This window comes from Cetorhinus maximus, chromosome 28 (genome assembly GCF_964194155.1).
Source record: "Cetorhinus maximus chromosome 28, sCetMax3.hap1.1, whole genome shotgun sequence".
In the NCBI taxonomy this organism is placed as follows: Eukaryota; Metazoa; Chordata; class Chondrichthyes; order Lamniformes; family Cetorhinidae; genus Cetorhinus; species Cetorhinus maximus.
Window position 1 is genome coordinate 14,221,875 of NC_135906.1, and position 16,886 is coordinate 14,238,760.

General features: G+C 41.1%; 1 protein-coding gene across 4 annotated transcripts in view; it reads right to left on the minus strand.

The window, feature by feature from the left end:
- The window catches only part of LOC144668825 (bromodomain-containing protein 4-like), a 169,618-nt gene that overhangs the window by 12,385 nt on the left and 140,347 nt on the right, over positions 1 to 16,886 (minus strand). For all 4 annotated transcript variants that reach the window (XM_078531218.1, XM_078531217.1, XM_078531220.1 and 1 more), the window contains 4 exons: positions 5,439 to 5,500; positions 2,486 to 2,723; positions 1,084 to 1,653; positions 382 to 488 (listed from right to left, as the gene is read on the minus strand). In XM_078531218.1, the coding sequence (XP_078387344.1) occupies positions 382 to 488; positions 1,084 to 1,653; positions 2,486 to 2,723; positions 5,439 to 5,500 (977 nt within the window). The remainder of the gene's footprint in view (positions 1 to 381; positions 489 to 1,083; positions 1,654 to 2,485; positions 2,724 to 5,438; positions 5,501 to 16,886) is intronic.

Consider the following 16,886-nt stretch of genomic DNA (forward strand, 5'->3'; position numbering starts at 1 on the left):
GGGAATTAGCAGGGGAGTAAGACTGGTTTAGGGCTTCCGCTACTAATTGCTATCCAGTGAATCCTCCCTGAAAGTGTACACGCCATTCTTGTCAGGTCATAATATGATCTAGGCTCAAGTACGGTGTTTCTTGTGGTCGATTGTGAGACAATGCTCACGTGTCTAGGTGCGCACAATTTAAACTGAGTGCATTTCCGCCCCCCCCACTCCCTGCATCCATATGTCTGCAAGGAGAAAATATATTCAGAATACTGGCAGGGAAAGGTTGGAAAAAATAAATGCTTTCAGAAATATTGATGCACTTACTAGGCGTGAGTGGAATAGACTACACACAGTCCCATGTTACATTGTACTAAAGTGACTAATTCCAGTTTTGTTTACCTGCTTCTTCGTCTGCACAGTTCTTGGTGGTGACTGGACAAGGGATGGAAATTGTGGCAGCGGTGGGGAATGCATCAAGAGCGGGGAGGGCACGTCTGCCAAATGAGCTGAGAGAAAAAGAGGATCAAAAATCAAGAGTCAAAAACAACTTTCCATTGAAACAATCAGTTTGTATGAATTTTGACTCCCTTCTCCCTGAATTACAAGTAAAGTGTGTTTCTGCAGTTGTGTACACAAGCAAGCTTCTGCAGGGTGAACACCTTGCAACCAGACATCTTTACAACAGAATAAGCCCAACTTTCATACACAAAACCCATGTGTTAATACCACACCTGCCCATTCGAACAAAATTCACTCTTCCTGCAGAAGAGCCATTGTATTTACAGCATTTTCTGTTCATGATTCAATGAAACATACGATTCAGAGAATCATACATCAAGGAGGCATTTGGCCCATTGTGCCTGTGCCAACGCTTGGAAAGAACTTTCCAGTTAGTTCCACTTCTCCTACTCCTTTCACATAGCCCCGACTTTTTTTCATTTTCAAGTATATATCCAATTCCATTTTGATATTTGCTCAATATATTCATTAACAAACAAGAACATGAAAGATGCCCACACTCCAGGCCTCCTCCCAAGTATTTCCACACATCTGTCATGCACAATTGGCAGAGTGATTGTAGGCCTTTGCAAAACTGCTTACCTGTGGAATAGGGGTCAGGCTTCGGCTGTCGTGGCGAGTGGTGGTGCTGGATGACTTGCTGGGGTTTCGCCTGCTGGGGAGGCTGGTGCTGTGGTTGCTGTGGCTGTGGTTGCTGAATGTGGGGTGGAAACTGCATAGATTGCATGTGAAGTGGCCTCGGTTGATGCTGCTGTGGCACCTGCTGCTGTGGTAGAGGCTGAGGTTGGGGATGCGGCGGAGGCTGGGTGAGGGGCAGTGGCTGGGGTTGTGTATGAGCTGGCTGGGGTTGGCTGTGGACTGGTTGGGGTTGGGATGAGGTCTGGACTGTTGAGAGAAGTGGGGTTTGATTCTGGGCCTTCTGTAGCTGCTGCAGGTACAGATGCATTTGACTAGGATGTAGGGGAATCGAGAGACGAGGTGGTGGCTCCTCTTCTTCCAACATTGCTGGCGGCTGCGTCATCTGTGGCGGCTGTAGTATAGGTTGTGGGACCATGGGCGGGGACTGTGCAAGAGGCCGCGGTTGTTTCGGAGGTAGTGGTGCGGCTTTACCGCTGGGTCTGGATGGCTGTTGAGGCAGACTACTGTGCAAAGCTATAAGGAAAGATGTCACAAAAGGAGAGACCATTATTACATTGTTCTTTTCAAAAACAAGTTCAGTATACAGTAGAATCTCAAATAGTTATGGATGCAGATCTAAATACATTCACTCAAAGAACCTCATGTCACCTCACTCTTACAGTATCCAGCTGTTTCTTAAATGATGCCAGGGTATTGTAACCACTACTCTACCTGGAATTCTACTCTATAAGTTGATCGCTCCCCATGTCAAGAATAATTTCCTATCAACTCTAAATTGCCCTCAGAAAGCCACTTTTCTAAGCTGAAGGGCCCAAGTTTGGTCATAATTCAGCCCTTTGTCATCAAGGAACATGTTTTTTTTCTACATTGCCTCCATTCCCATTCCATCCCGATCTCTTCAAAGAAGAGGAATTGAACCTTAGCAAGTAGCTTTCTTTTGACATTCCCTCAAGAGGCTCTGAGCAGCACAGATTAATAGGAAAGAGAAACAGCAGCAGTGTGTAGAGAAAGCAAGGATAAGCAGTCTATTAAAAAAATCAGCAAGGTGGGTGCCAATACATTGGTTAATGCTCGTAAATATGTACCCATCAAATCATTTATTTAGCATATAGTATGGCGAAAATAACAAAGGAAAAGAAAAGCACACTTAACCCACCACACTCGTGGGTGCTATTCCGGGTTCAAGTGGATATAGTACATTTCTACCCATCCAGCATGGGGGGGCGGGATGGTTTCACTGAAACCTAGTGGAAGGACTAACTACAGAGCAGCTTCACAAAACCTTTCAAGCTTGATGCTGCACTTTCCTGAAAGGCTAGAAACAAAACTGCCAGTGTGCACAAACCTGGAGGCGACACCACCGAATGCTGGGTGAGGTGAGGGGGCGAGTGCTGCTCAGGCGGCGGCGGCAAATGTGTCTGCAGCTCACTCTGGTGGGGAAGGTGCATCATGGGCTGCCCAAAGTGTGGCATGGCGTCATAGGCATTGGTCAATATCTGCGGCTCCATGATCGGAAGGGAAGTAGGTACAAACTGCGGAGGTGACTGCTTCATTGGCTGCGGCTGTTGATGATGGTGGTGGTGCTGTGGAGAGAGGGAAGAAATTCATCAGACAGTGCTGAGCAGCGAATGCTACAATCGATGATATAATGTTGGTAACTTAATTTTAAACCCTGATCAGGCACTTTAGGCTTGCACTACCTTTCAAGATGCCATGTGTATTTTTCTGGGACTTGTTTATTATTGTTGAATTTCAGTATTTGCTCTCCAGCCCTCCTGGTCACCTCATCCAACATCTAATTCCCATCAATCTGTTCCCAGGCTTCGTATGATGTCACTTTGGAACAAGCTGCTGGCATAGTTAAGTGGCCCAGACAAGACAACTCCACTCCATTCCATACACCCCTTTTTTTCGCCAAAGCAGACAGCACCAGGTCTCCAACTTACACATGTGCACAGTGAATGGGGATTGATAGCTCCCGAGGGCTGAAAGATTAAACCTTCACCTCCCAATTTCTCAGTTATAGCAAACTAGCCACTGCATTGTACAGCTGCACCACTCCAAACAGTCAAATTTGTAACTTCAAAAAAGCATGCACTATGTGCTTACATTTTGAAACTTTGGCCTTGGAGGATGTTATACTGGATAAGCACACAATCTAAAACTCACTTTTAACGATTACTGCAGGGGCCAGCACAACTGTCTCACCCAGCCTCATAGGCTCTCTTTGAGGGCAAGGGAAGATTAGAATCAGCTGGGTTGATGCTTTTAATTGACATCCTTCAGGGAAGGAAGGGGAAAGATTAGGGCATGGCAGGGGGAATTGATGTTAGCCCCGCAGTCGAGCCAGGCTAAATGCCAGTCCAATGTGCAAATCACCAATTCCCACAATGTGCTGTAAAATCTGTTTTAATGTGTTAGAGACCCACCACAGCCACTCCTTCCCTGCCCCACTCCCCCACCTCCTTTCCAAAAGCAAGGATCTTGCACAACCAAAAGCAGAAATTAAACTTTTCAGTCTTATGGAGATACAACAGCTACCAGCCTCCACCTTTGGCAGTGGTGGTGCAGCTGGCTGAGCTAGACCCCAGATTCAGGAGTCCACAGTACCAATACAATAATAAAACAAAACATTACCAACAGGCAACCAAGCTTAGCTGAGTCACAGTTTGAAAATATTAACTTTTGGCTTCTTATGAAATAGAATCTTTACAGCAAAACTGAGCTGATGAGCATTTCATAGTTTAAGTAGATTTCACAAGCATGCTGCACAAAGGCATCTATTGGAGTGATTCTCTGATCAGATTTGTATTCCAGTGTATAGAAAATTTAGGGGTGATCCGATCCAAAATGTTAAAAGGATTCAACTGAGTAAATACAAACTATTTCCTCATCCTGAGGAAATCACAAATGAGAGGATGCAATCTTAAAATTAGAGCCAGGCCATTTAGAAGGGCATGCAGGGGTACCTTTCCCCACAAAGGTCATAAAAATCTGGAACTCCCTTCCCCCAAAATACTGTGTATGCTGGAGGCCAATGTAAAGTTGAGATGGAAGTAGACAAATTGTTGCTAGGCAAGGGTATTAGGGAAATTAAGTTGAGGTACAGGTCAGCCATAATCTAACCGAACAGCAGAACAGGCTCGTGGGATAAGTGGCCTAACTCCAGTGTTCCTAAGATAAAGAGGATATGCGTATTACAAAATGTTCCAATTTACAGATTTTTGATGTTTCGTTACCAGCAGAGTGGCTAAAACACTAGGGGAAAAGAGAAGTCGGCAGGTCTCAAACTTCTTCATTTAAAACACTTGGAAAAGTTGACATTTACTGAATTTTACCTTTGAGCATGGCACATTTATTAAAATGCTTTGAGATTTTCTACATTTTTCAAACTCATGTAACACCGAGCAATCAAGAAGCAAAGAAAATCATTATTCCAGCATTTTACTAGGCTTTCAAGCTTTTGAATTTGTCTAAAGGGGCTACATGGAAAGAAGTTTCTTTTTAAATGAATACTATATTACAGTTCTCCCCCTTCCAAATGGGAAAAACACATTTACAGCCCCTTTTCGTCTTTATTCTGCCCTTCAGCATTACTTTTTCTGCACCAAACCCCTGGCCGAGGCCACAACAACCTATTCTAGTCCTTTGATGGTGTCACTCAAGCCCAGCATTAAGAGGTGCAATGGAAATGACCAGAGAAGACCCAGGCATCAGATTTCCCTGCTGCAAAATTAGCCCAGCTCAGTGAGCTGAGCTTGTGAACAGCCTGTGGGGACAATATGTGGGGGAAGGGGGAAAACACAATTCTACACCTCTGAGACGCATCATATTCTAGAAGTCTGCAGTTTCCTATACATTTAGCTATATACCTAGCAACCACCACCCCCCCTCCCAACCCACCCACACCAATAGCAGTATCTCGAGGATAAAGCCATGGTGATGGGGCCTTGCTATTATGCCTTAAGTGGAAAGGGCAAGCTGAAAAATCATGCTCACAATTACTGAGAGCTCTCATTCTCAGGGGAACTACAAATGGACCAGTTTTTAAATACATCAGGAGAGCTGACTGTCTGCCTTTTCTCTTGGCTAACAGAGTGGTAGAAACATTAAGTTGGGGCGTGGGGAGGGGAAAGCAACAGAAAATGTAGTCAGGGTCATAACAGCAGTGCAGTGTCTTATAAATTGACTTAATTTATGCAGGTTTTCAAAGTAGCAAATGAAGAGATGCTAAAAACCCAAAACCACCCCACAAGCAAACAAAGAGCACGCAGTCTCAGCCCATCAGTTATTCCTACCTTCTTCTGCTCCCGTCCAGAGCGACTCTTGTGGCTGCCATGTTTGGCTTTAGGTGGCATCTCTGCAGAAGAGAGTTGAAATTGAGATGTGCTGGCTGACGGACAACCACATCTAATCCATACTGTACACAAAAGAGCTCCAGCTGACATTTTTTTCTTTAAACAGCTCCAACAGAGGACCTGCTCTCAGCAGATTACAGCAAGAGTTGTGTTTACATCCCAAAAAAAATGTATAGCAGCCTTTGTTGTAGAGTAGGAATTTAATTTTGAAAATAGGGCTAGGTGTTACAAATTTTTTCCCCATTTCTTTGAATTTTCACCCGATTTCATCCACCTGCAGCCGACAAGGTAGGCACATGTTGTGTCATAAACTGGCACGGTTTGCCTAGTTGAAGTTCTCCCCTCTGGATTGTCCCTCCTTCCCTTGGGGATCTGAATTATGCCTCTATGATGGAACAAACATCCCCCAGTCCTTCATCAGCGCCACACTTGGTTATACTTTTCACGGGAAATCAACTAGTATCTTATAGAAATACCTACAATAGAAACCTCTTAATCAGGACCTCTTGGTTAGCAAAGTCTTATTAACTAATCACATTCTATTAAGATTTATACTGGCTGCACATTAATCCATCCCCTCTGTGCTTAAGAGTTAAACGATTTAACAGTTCTTCGAGTTTGATCTTGCACTTTGGGCGCTGTCCTCTGCTCCTCCCCAATAAATTTTGCCTTCTTTTTCCATTATAAAGGGATATAGGCAACGCGTTTCTAGGTCTTGTTGTAACTAGCTGCAAGCAGACAGCAGTGGCTGATGCCTCATTTTCTCCACCAGCAAGGAGGTGGTGTGTCAGTCGACAAGTTCCCTTTCTTCAATGTCTCCCCGCTGTGGGGCAGCTATGGTTAAGTAATCATTATGTGGGTAATTGTGAATGTAAACCCGTACCCTGCAATCCTGTAGGCTGATTGCCCCATCTCTTGCAGGGTTTACTTACTGAAACTGACAGTTTCATAACCTCTAAACCTGTTCAAGCTGTGTCTTCTAAATTCAACAGCAGGCAGTTATGTAATAGCAACTTAGTTGTGCAAACAGTATTTTGTCTGCTCATGAAAAACAATGAGCATCGAGAGTCACTGGATCTGGTTAACTACATGCACGAAACTGTTTTTGTCCATTGTGCCACCAGCTGTTGATCCAAGGATGAGTGAATCACAAAATCAGTGTTTCCCCCAATGTAATGCAATTGGAATGGCTGTCTTTGAACGGTTCATTTTAATTAGCATTCTCATTAACAGGATACATGTAGTACTGTCCTGTAGGTTAACAGAATCAGAATCACAATCAAATGCATTAAGAATTGCTTCTGGCCCAGATAATAAGGTGATTTTTGAATGCAGGTTCAACACAACATTATAAACAAGAGTCAGGTCCACAGGGGTTATAAGAAACACTCAAATGCTTACACCTCCATGCACATGAGCAGCATTATGGAATAATGTGGGCTTTGTTGTTGTTTATTCCTCCCCCAGAGAGCATGTCTACCACATAAATCTAGGTGGAGCGTCTAATTGTATTATCTTGTAGAAAGGATCTAGTAAATGATTCAAAGGCTTCTTTCAAAGCAGGTTACAGCACATTTGATTACAAGTGCTTCATACATGCCCAAAATTTACCAACAAAATGATGTCAAATACTTTCCACCACTGTTGTCCCTTAGCTGCTGTAAAAATACAGGTGGCCTAAAACATTTGAGTCGAAAGCAGTAAATGTGGAAGGAAGCAAAATTAGTGAGGAAGTCTCTTATCTATCCTGGCCCCATGTGAAGTGCCTAAGTCACAATATAGTTTCCAGTCGTCTCCTCCCTCTATCCCCAAAACAACTTTGTTATCTTCTGCATAAGGCAGAAAATTATAAAATCTAAAACAGGAATCATGCGCACCAATCATGATCTTAAAACTTAAAAATGGACGAAGTTCACATGCACAGATGGCCCCAAGAGAAATGTATAGCTTGTTGGTAAATATTATCGCATGTACAAACATTCAGAAGTTCACAGGTCTTACAACAACTTGCATTTATATAGCACTCATCTCAAGGTGCATAGAACAAATTTAATACCAAGCCAGGAGGGGAAATATTAGAAAAGGCGACCTAAAGTTTGGTTATAGCAGTAGCTGTTGAGGAGGAATTTAAAAGGAGAGTGTGTTGGATAAATTTAGAACGGGTGGCTTTTAAGCAGAATCTCACTTCAAAACAGAACATTAAGGAGGCTTTTCAGAGTTCTCAATATGAACAACCTCCTACTTTTGCAAAGCTCTGTACGAAGCAACCCATTAATAGAAGCTGAATTCTTGATTAAACTAGTCTAAATAGGCTAAAATGATTTGGCATACCAAACTTAAAGCTGGAAACAGTTGCAAAAAAAAAAAATAGCAACATTGAAGTTACACTTTTTAATTAAATAAAATATTTCACTGCAAATTGTTTTGCAGGATGTGAAAACCATTGCACAGGCTATGGGACATCCTTTTTAATTTAGTCATAAGAATATACCCGACAGGCACTTATTTAGGAGATCCACTGTTTTCTCGCAGTTGTGTTTTACCTTCATTTTTCAAGCAAACAGCTGCTCAGATTTTACTCCTTCAGCATAGCACCAATGCAGTACAAATACCGCACATTTGCCCCAAACCCCATCTTTAACAACAAACTGCAAAGCAATGAAGCTTCATCAAGCACCTTTCAAACCTGTGATGTACCGTAGCTGTTAATTTTTATTCTGGTTACACATGCAATAACTGTGTAACAATGACTAGTCATTTTCTGTGAATGCTATCATGAATCAGTGGTATTGAAATGTGTTGGGCAGCTACCCGAAGAGCTTAGTTGATACATGCAATGTACTGCGCCAAACTGGTGAGAAGGGTCTTGGGATTAATGTGTTCTCTCAGCTGACAACCTACAATTTGCCTCAACATTCCTGGGCTAAGGACAGCAAGGGGAGCCAAGGTTCTCCATTTCAGTTCACTCTTTCCATAAAGTCACACTGGAAAGTGCACCTGTGTGAATGTCAGGAAGATGCCAGAATCAGGCTGCCATTAATTCAAAGTAGAGATTAAACATTAAGAATGGCCACTTGGATGAATGGATGCCGCACATTTGGGACAATACACAAGATCCGGCGACTTTAGAGGAGTGAAAAAATCCGAACACATGAAACATAACTTTCATTATCCCCAATTTCGTTTCAAATCTGACTGTTTATCGAATTGTTTTTACATTTGTTTATTGGCAGCTAGTGTGATGCACAGGACTCAGGCATTTTTGTATGTTTTCTCTAAAACTGGGCATACCTCAACATCCGACTGAGAAAACCAGTCAAGCTGACTTTGAAGTTGCTTGTAGCTACCTACAAGATAATGGCAAGAAACCAAATATAAAAACAGCTTCAGTTGTTCAACACCAGTTATTCTGCATCAAAGGTGTCCGAGGAGAATGCGACCGTAGCAAACTTCAGCAGGTTGAGTCTTCAATTTGTCTTTATAAGCAGTTAAAGTTGCTGAGAAGCAAGCCAGCCAAAGGTGTACCCTTATTTACATTCTGAAAGTGTCACCATTATATAAATTGCATTTCACAATTCCCCAGCCAGTCTCCTTTATACACATCTGATGGGGCTCCATACATTCAAGAGCCAGAACTCAAGAGGATTGCTGCCAGACCTGAGTTTTTCCAGGTAATTCTGTTTTTGTTTAGGATTTATTCTGTGTAGTTTAAGCAGAATTAATTAGACCAGGCTACTTTAAAACAAATCCCTTCAGGTTCATAATTTATCTTGCTCGTTGTGTCTGATCGCTTCAAGAGGGGCTGAAGATTCCATGTCATTAATTCATTGACGCTTAATAATTTCAAAAAGCAACAAGGTTTTTCCCCACATTCCCAAAGTTTCTGTGCTTTTTAATGGCTTTTTTACCTGCTCCTGCTTTAGACAGATTGTTCTCTTAACTAACTTGGCAAACTGCAAGCCAAGTATTAGTGACAGTGCAGGGGAGTTCTTAAATATTGTTTCTTGCAGTTGTTGGCCAGGTTAGGAGAACGCGAGGACAAAATGGAAATTGGAGACACAGTCCATCGTTTCAGGCTACAATTGTTTCTCTCGCCGTCTAACTTAAGTTCTTGTTTCCCATTATCTTGACAGCTGATGGTTCTGATCACATTTTATTGGGGTTCAGATGAGTGTGTGAAGAGGCAGTAGCTTTTCTCCCCATTTAACAAATTGCTCCCAGGTGCACAGCCAAACTGCGTCCACACGTTTACAATGCAACCAACAGCATATTGGTAGTTACTGAAGATTTGTTGGAGTAACCGGCCCATCATTTAACCTACATCTCTCGTGGAGAAATGCTCGACTGTTCAGCAACATTGAAGACTGTGGGGCAATCAGGCCATCAGTGAGGGAAACATGCCTGAATATCTCCAGTAGATGAAACAAAAAACTAATTTGCACACAGCGACCAAGGTATGGGAGGAAGCACATTATAAAATGAAAATCAATGCATGTTAGTATGACGAACAAGATAACTTCCCTTATTTGCTAGAAAGAATTATGCAGATTCTTATAATTACCGTATTAGGTTATAACATACAGAATTGTTTGGGAGGTTTCTACAGTTCTTGTTTTAAGGAGGAATTATCACACTTTGAGAGCCCAATATAATCAGAAGGGCAATAATTCATTTCCATGGCATTAAAATGAACCAAAAGCTTTTAACCTTCTGTGGACTACTCAAACAGAGCCACAGAAATCCATGCCATGATCTCTAAGTGATGAATAATTTTTTGGGTTTCCCTGTTAACATTAGAAGGAACTATATAGCTCCTCTGCTATTTTCAAAAGATAACATACCCTGGCCCAGGAATTTCACAGGGTCTTCAGAGTCACCAGAAATGCAGCACGGCGGGACTTTGCTAGGGACAGCATCATTTGCCTAAAGGGAGGAGGAAACCCCACCTAGTATAATATTCACAATGTTTCCACCTTATGGATAGGTAGGAATATTGGGCAGCAGCTGATATGGCTTAAGAGGTGAAAGTTTTTCAAATATTTTGCCAATGCCTCGATTGCCACTGGGAATTTAGCATTAGACTCCCATTTCTTCATTTTTAAGTGTGCCTACATCACAGATATACTTTCCCTTGGCCACAAAAATCTTGGAATTTTAGGCAGTTGAATTACCGGACATTCTTGAATTATTTTTATAATTTGCATCTTTCCTCTCCCAAAGGCACCGACCCACATTGGATCCAAATGTTCTGGCAGCCCTTTAACCCAGTCCAAGCTAGGCTTTAGGCCTAGCCATGCAGCATGGCATCAGAAGGCACTCTCTTCAAATTAGAGCCAGGACATTTAGGAGTGAAATCAGGGACTACTTGATGCTGCAAATTGGCACCAACAACTTGGGGTGGGGGAAGGGAATGGTGATGAGGAAAAGGGGATAATTGTATTGGGAGGGAAGAGAATGAGGACAAGGAGGAAAGAGAAAAAAATGGGGATAAAAAAGGATGAGAATGAGATGGAGGGAAAAGAATGATGACGAGACAGAAGAAAATAAAGGAAAGAAAATGAGGTAGGGGGGAAAAGGACCAAGAGAAATCAGCTAGCCGGACCATTATGGAGTGACCTGTATGCCTTGCACAGGGCTTATTAGTGTTTAACTGCTACAATCGTGACTACTACCCAGTCATCTTCTATGACTTAGGAGAGGTACTCCCTGCTTTCACATACAGAAGGTATCCCTCAGAGTTAGGGTACTTCTCTGACAATGTTTTTAAAAATGGCTATTTCAGCATTGTAGCAAAGACAGGATATCATCCTCAATGAGAGGACTGAAGACTTTAGGAACACAGGGGGGAAATACAGGAGACAATAAAGACGACTCAGATATCCATCTGAAGCTCAAACATTCCGTCATCACCTCAATGTTAACAAGGCCAAGTCTTGATCATCAAATGATAGTAATTTTAATTTACAATGGAACATTCTCAGTCTGATTAAAAAAAACTTCATTTATCTTGGGTCTTTCACGACCTCAGAACACCCGAAAGTGCTTCACAACCAAGTACTTTTGAAGTGTAGTCACTGTCGTAATATAGGAAACATGGCAGCCAATTTGCACAACAGCAACCTCCCACAAACAACAATGTGATAATGACCAGACAATCCATTTTTAGTGATGTTGGTTGAAGGATAAATATTGGGCAAGACACGAGGGATAGATCCCTGCTCTCCTTGAAAGTCACGCCATAGGATCTTTTACATCTGAAGAGTGTAGACCCACTTTGGTTTAACATTTTGTCTGAAAGACAGCACCTCCGACAATATAGTGTCCTCTCTGTGCTGCACTGGAGTGTCAGCTTAAATTTTTGTGCTCAAATCTCTAGAGTGGGACTTGAACCCACAACCTTCTGACTCTGAGGTGAGGGCACTACCCAGAGTCACTGCTACCACCATATTGAGTGTTTTCTTCATGCAATTTACAAAGTCAGCCACTGCACCTTATTGGCAACATTGTGTTAAAAGGGAAGTTTAAATTAGACTTTGCCTCAGTTTTTTAAAACTTTAGTTTTCCTTTCAACTTTATTCAAAAAGAGCTGGCTTCTTAGAATGTTGGCTTAGTCTGTTGATAGCATTACCTGAGGTTTATCATTGAACTACGCTCAAGTTCAACATTTAACCTAGGTTGACATTTGTACAATACTGACAAAGTGCTGCAGTGCTAAACGTGTCAGCCTTCAGGTGAGCCATTAAATCAATGTCTGGTTTATACAGGCATTAAGGATCCCACGGTCCTTTCAAAGAACAGCAGAGTTCTCAGTTGGCTAATATTGTTCGCTCAACCAACACCTCTAGAACGATTAGTTGGTCATTCATCTCATGGCTATTTGTGAGACTCAGCTTATGTAAACTGTCTGCCATGTTTGCTTACACAGCAAACTAACTCATTTTGTAAACCATTTGAGACTCTATTCTTTTCATGGGATGAGGGTGTCACTGGCAAGGCCAGCATTTGTTCCCCATCCCTAATTGCCCTTGAATTGAGAGGCTTGCTTAGCCATTTCAGGGGGCATTTAAGAGTCAACCATACTGCTGTGGGTCTGGAATCACATGTAAGCCAAATCATGTAAGGATGGCAGATTTCCTTCCCTAAAGGACATTAGTGAACCAGGTGGATTTTTTTTAATGTGACAATCAACACGGTTGCCATTACTGAGATGAGCTTTTAATTCCAGATTTATCAACTGAATTGATATTCCACCAGCTGTCATGGTGGGATTTGAACCAATGTCCCCAGAGCATTACTCTGGGCCTCTGGATTACTAGCCCAGTGAAATTACCACTGGATAATTGATTTCAACTCGATCCAACTCGCCGCCCTCTCTTGGGTTCTGTAATAGTTCTAGTAATGAACCATCATACTGCTTTTGGAACGTAGGTGGACTTCTTGGGGATAGGGGTGGGAGGGTGCTACTGCAGTTCCCTCAGCGCGGCAGAATCAAAAATCATGGCAGCAGCTGAGGAACAAATGGGTCGGGTCCCAAGTGCTTTCCTTCCTCCATCTCGGAAAGTAGAGAGTACCTCATCCTTCATACATGAAAAGTTGCCATTCTCCCAGAACTGTCCATAGCATACTGTTCCACCTCATTAATATTTTTATACTAATCAAATAGGAATTCCAAAAACAATGGTTTCACATTCAAAGTGGATATAAGCACTTCCTGCTTACAATGTTTCACTCATGCACAACATACTGACATTCCAAAACGTATAAATTTTCCTTTTGTGAAGTTTCCTATTTGACAATTCCAAAAATCAAGACTTATTTGCAACTTTTAGGCCGAATTTGCGGCAGATTTCTACTGAATTAGTGGAATGTTTACCTTCAGTGTTTCCAAGCATTAGCAACCACCTTTGTCCCAACATCACATCCCCACAACCGGGGTTCTTTATAATATACTAGCTTTTCTAGTGTTATACTTGATCTATGTTGGATGCTTGAATCCAGAATTTAAATTGTCACGTCAGATAACAAATAATGGAGGTTTCAGCAATTCTAGACAAGGGGACATAGGCTGAACCTATAAGATCATGAGGAAGTTCTCCACATTCAAAGTGATCATCACTTGGCTTGGACCACTTGGTAGGGATGAAGATACTAAACTGTAGTAAACAGATGGGCACTGATGTGGGGATGCAGAGAAAGATCTTATGAATGAGCCATCGCTCACCTCCCTCATTTTTGTCTTATATTTTGATCTCTCCATTCTTAGAATTGGACCTGCTGGACATTTTCAATAGAACTTCAGAATAAAATGCAATGGGAGATAAAATATTATGCACACATGATGGAACTTCTCACCTTATTATTTTTGATAAGAGACTCGGTTTCAAAGTACCTGCATTTTGGATGCATCATCAACTTACCTGTCTAGCTGGTCACCTACCCCATGAGGTACATCACATTAGGTTTAGAATACATTTTTGATTCAGGGACCTAAACAGACCCGGACAGTATACAACTCAACCCAGCAAGCAAGCATATTCTTGTTTGTAAACTTGTTTTATTTCAGAACTGATGAAAAGTAGAAAACTATACAAAGTAAAAAAAATACATATATAATTTAACCCCAAATATAGAAAGTCAACATGCATCGGATACATATTAAACTAGAAAAGTAGAAAGAGTAAAAAATATATTTTTATATATACTACAAAAGCTGCATTTCTGGTAACAACTAATATCCAGTTAATAAGTTTGTTTTGAGGGGGACAGTGATAACAGTGAAAATGGCAAATGCATAATGACAGGCTGAATGATCAGCTGAAGATTTTGCTGACTTCATTTAACCGCAAACTACTCCCCCACCCCATATATCCAAATAGTCACAGAGTATAATTGAAAGACCTTCAGCCATCTGTGAATGCTTATGACTAGAGATTGCAGTTAGGAAATCTTCAAAAATGCATTCACTCAAAACATTTGTTCTGGTGCTCAATGAAATCAAGTTTTATTGCAAGCCAAGTAAACACTATATTCAAACACTTCAGAGCATTTACAAATTCAATGTTGGAAAGATTGGTTATGAAGTCACTCTGCCTCAAAACCGATCGGGACACAAATTCTGGACACAGCTGGGGAATTGTCAGATATCTCTGGAGATCATCTGAAAGAATCCCAAATCCCAAACAGAGAATCAGACCACTTTTACAGCTGAACATGAGTACTGCACTAAACATTCATTAAGATTGACCAAAGTGATTAAAGTGTTTATCTAAGAAAATTAAAATTGTTCAAGAAAAGACCTGCTGCCATGTTGTGTGTTCCAAGATGTAATGTTACTGTGTTTTCTGCTTATCAACAGTTGGCATCAGTCGCACTGCAGGATCATGATAAATGGAAGTATTAGGACATTTAGGGTGACTCTGCCATTTGAATATCTACAAAGAAAAAACCTTAGCATCTTGTTGATGGTGGAATAAAATCAGACCAAACATGAACTGCAAGCATGCTCTTACTTTCCTAGTTTCCCAAATAAGTTAGTTATATTACAGAGTAAGTTGTGACCAGATCATGCCACACTGTAAAGCATGAGAAACTAAGTCTGACCATAACGGTTGGCTACAATGGGTGAGGGGAGGGGGGTAGGGCTCACCAAATTGCAACACAGCTCTACCCACAACAGTTTAGCTGGCATTCCTCTGCCACATTAATGAGGGTAAGCTTGCTAATTGAAAGAAAAAAATGGTCGAACTTTTGATGCCTACTGGCAGCATCAACATTCATGATTCAAGGTACAGCATAGGCCAGATAAAATGTAGCTGAATCTATTTTTCTCCAGCCTCATAGGAGCATCCCTTTCATTGTACTGGTGTGGTTGTGCAGCCATATTTATCATATCAAATATTCTTGTGGCCTCCAAGTGACACTGCGAGTTGAGGCATACAAGCAGTTTTGTGCTGTGAATTTGTTCCTGTTAAGAACAGGTTTGAAATTTCTGAAAATTACTCCACAGAGGACTCTTACAGCTAGCAGAGAGGTTGCTTCCATCTATCAGCTCAAGATTTAAGCTCAGGTCCTACAGGTGAAAGGAATATTTTTCAACATGTTGTGTACCACCAATTTCAACTATCCCATGAATATTGGCATCACTAACAAGGCAGACTTGGCAACTGAACACCCATCACCAATAATAGAAGTGCAACATCCAGAAGACAGCAAAACTTCCTGATCAAAGCAAAAATAAAAGCAAAAAACTGCAGATGCTGGAAATCCAAAACAAAAACAAAAATACCTGGAAAAACTCAGCAGGTAAACTTCCTGATCAAACATGCTTTCAAACTCTTTCAAATGAACAGATAACTGCACCACTTTTCTTTGGAAAATGCCAAGTAACCCAATGAGAAATAGTCTACTGACATTTCATATTGGTTTTCTTTTTCTTCCCAAGATTACAACAACATCAAGAAAGAAATGGCCATTGGTCAACTGACAGCAATTTCACAAAACTGTTGGAACCTGTGAAAAAGCAGCTGAGTGGCAGCCCTAATGATGAACTTTGCCTTACGGCTGTCTTGAGTTGTCTGGAATGGGGCTCACAACATGGACACAATGCAATGTCAAAAAAAAACTTCCCAGTTAATGATTTCTCACTTTAATGAATGCATCTTCTAACAAAAATACAACATAAATGCCTCAATTAAGCTGCAGGTAGAGCTGGCCACAGACTAAGCAACTCGGAGAAGAGTCTGAGACTTTGGCAATAAACAGGATAAGATGTTCTAAGCTCCAGTTGTTTTACAGCTGTTTTTACCAGAAATACAGCTTTCTGTCTCATTTTAATAACTGCCAAATACTACGTGTAGACTTTAACTAGGGTTTTCTCTTGCATGCAATGCATATAAAAACAGCTACTCCTTGTGACCCCAAAGTCAAAAATAAAATACAAAATGTTTTAAAAGCAAAAAAAAGATTTTCCCCACAATTACAAAACATGCAAAGTCAAAATAAATAAGATATACAATTGCATACAAAAACAACAGTTTTGGAACACTGAATTGTTTCATCACAATAAAATTGGTATACATAGTCCAGTTTCTTTTCCAAACAAAAAAAAAATCACAAATTTCATCTTTTAGCTTACAAAAAATTTTCAAAAAGAAAAAAAAAGTAGCCGAGTGCTAAAGTTTTGACTGAGGGGCCAGCTATGCCATTCCAAAAACAGAAGTAAAAGCTCCTGTTCTGCTGATCAAATTTAAAGAGGGACTTATAAAAAAAACAAACAAACTTCGCTGCTTATATCTTATCTTGTCTACCTCAAGTTACTTCTGACTAAATTAATGCATCATTTCCAAAACCGCACAAATCTAAATTTCAACAGGGCTGCAATGAATTCTA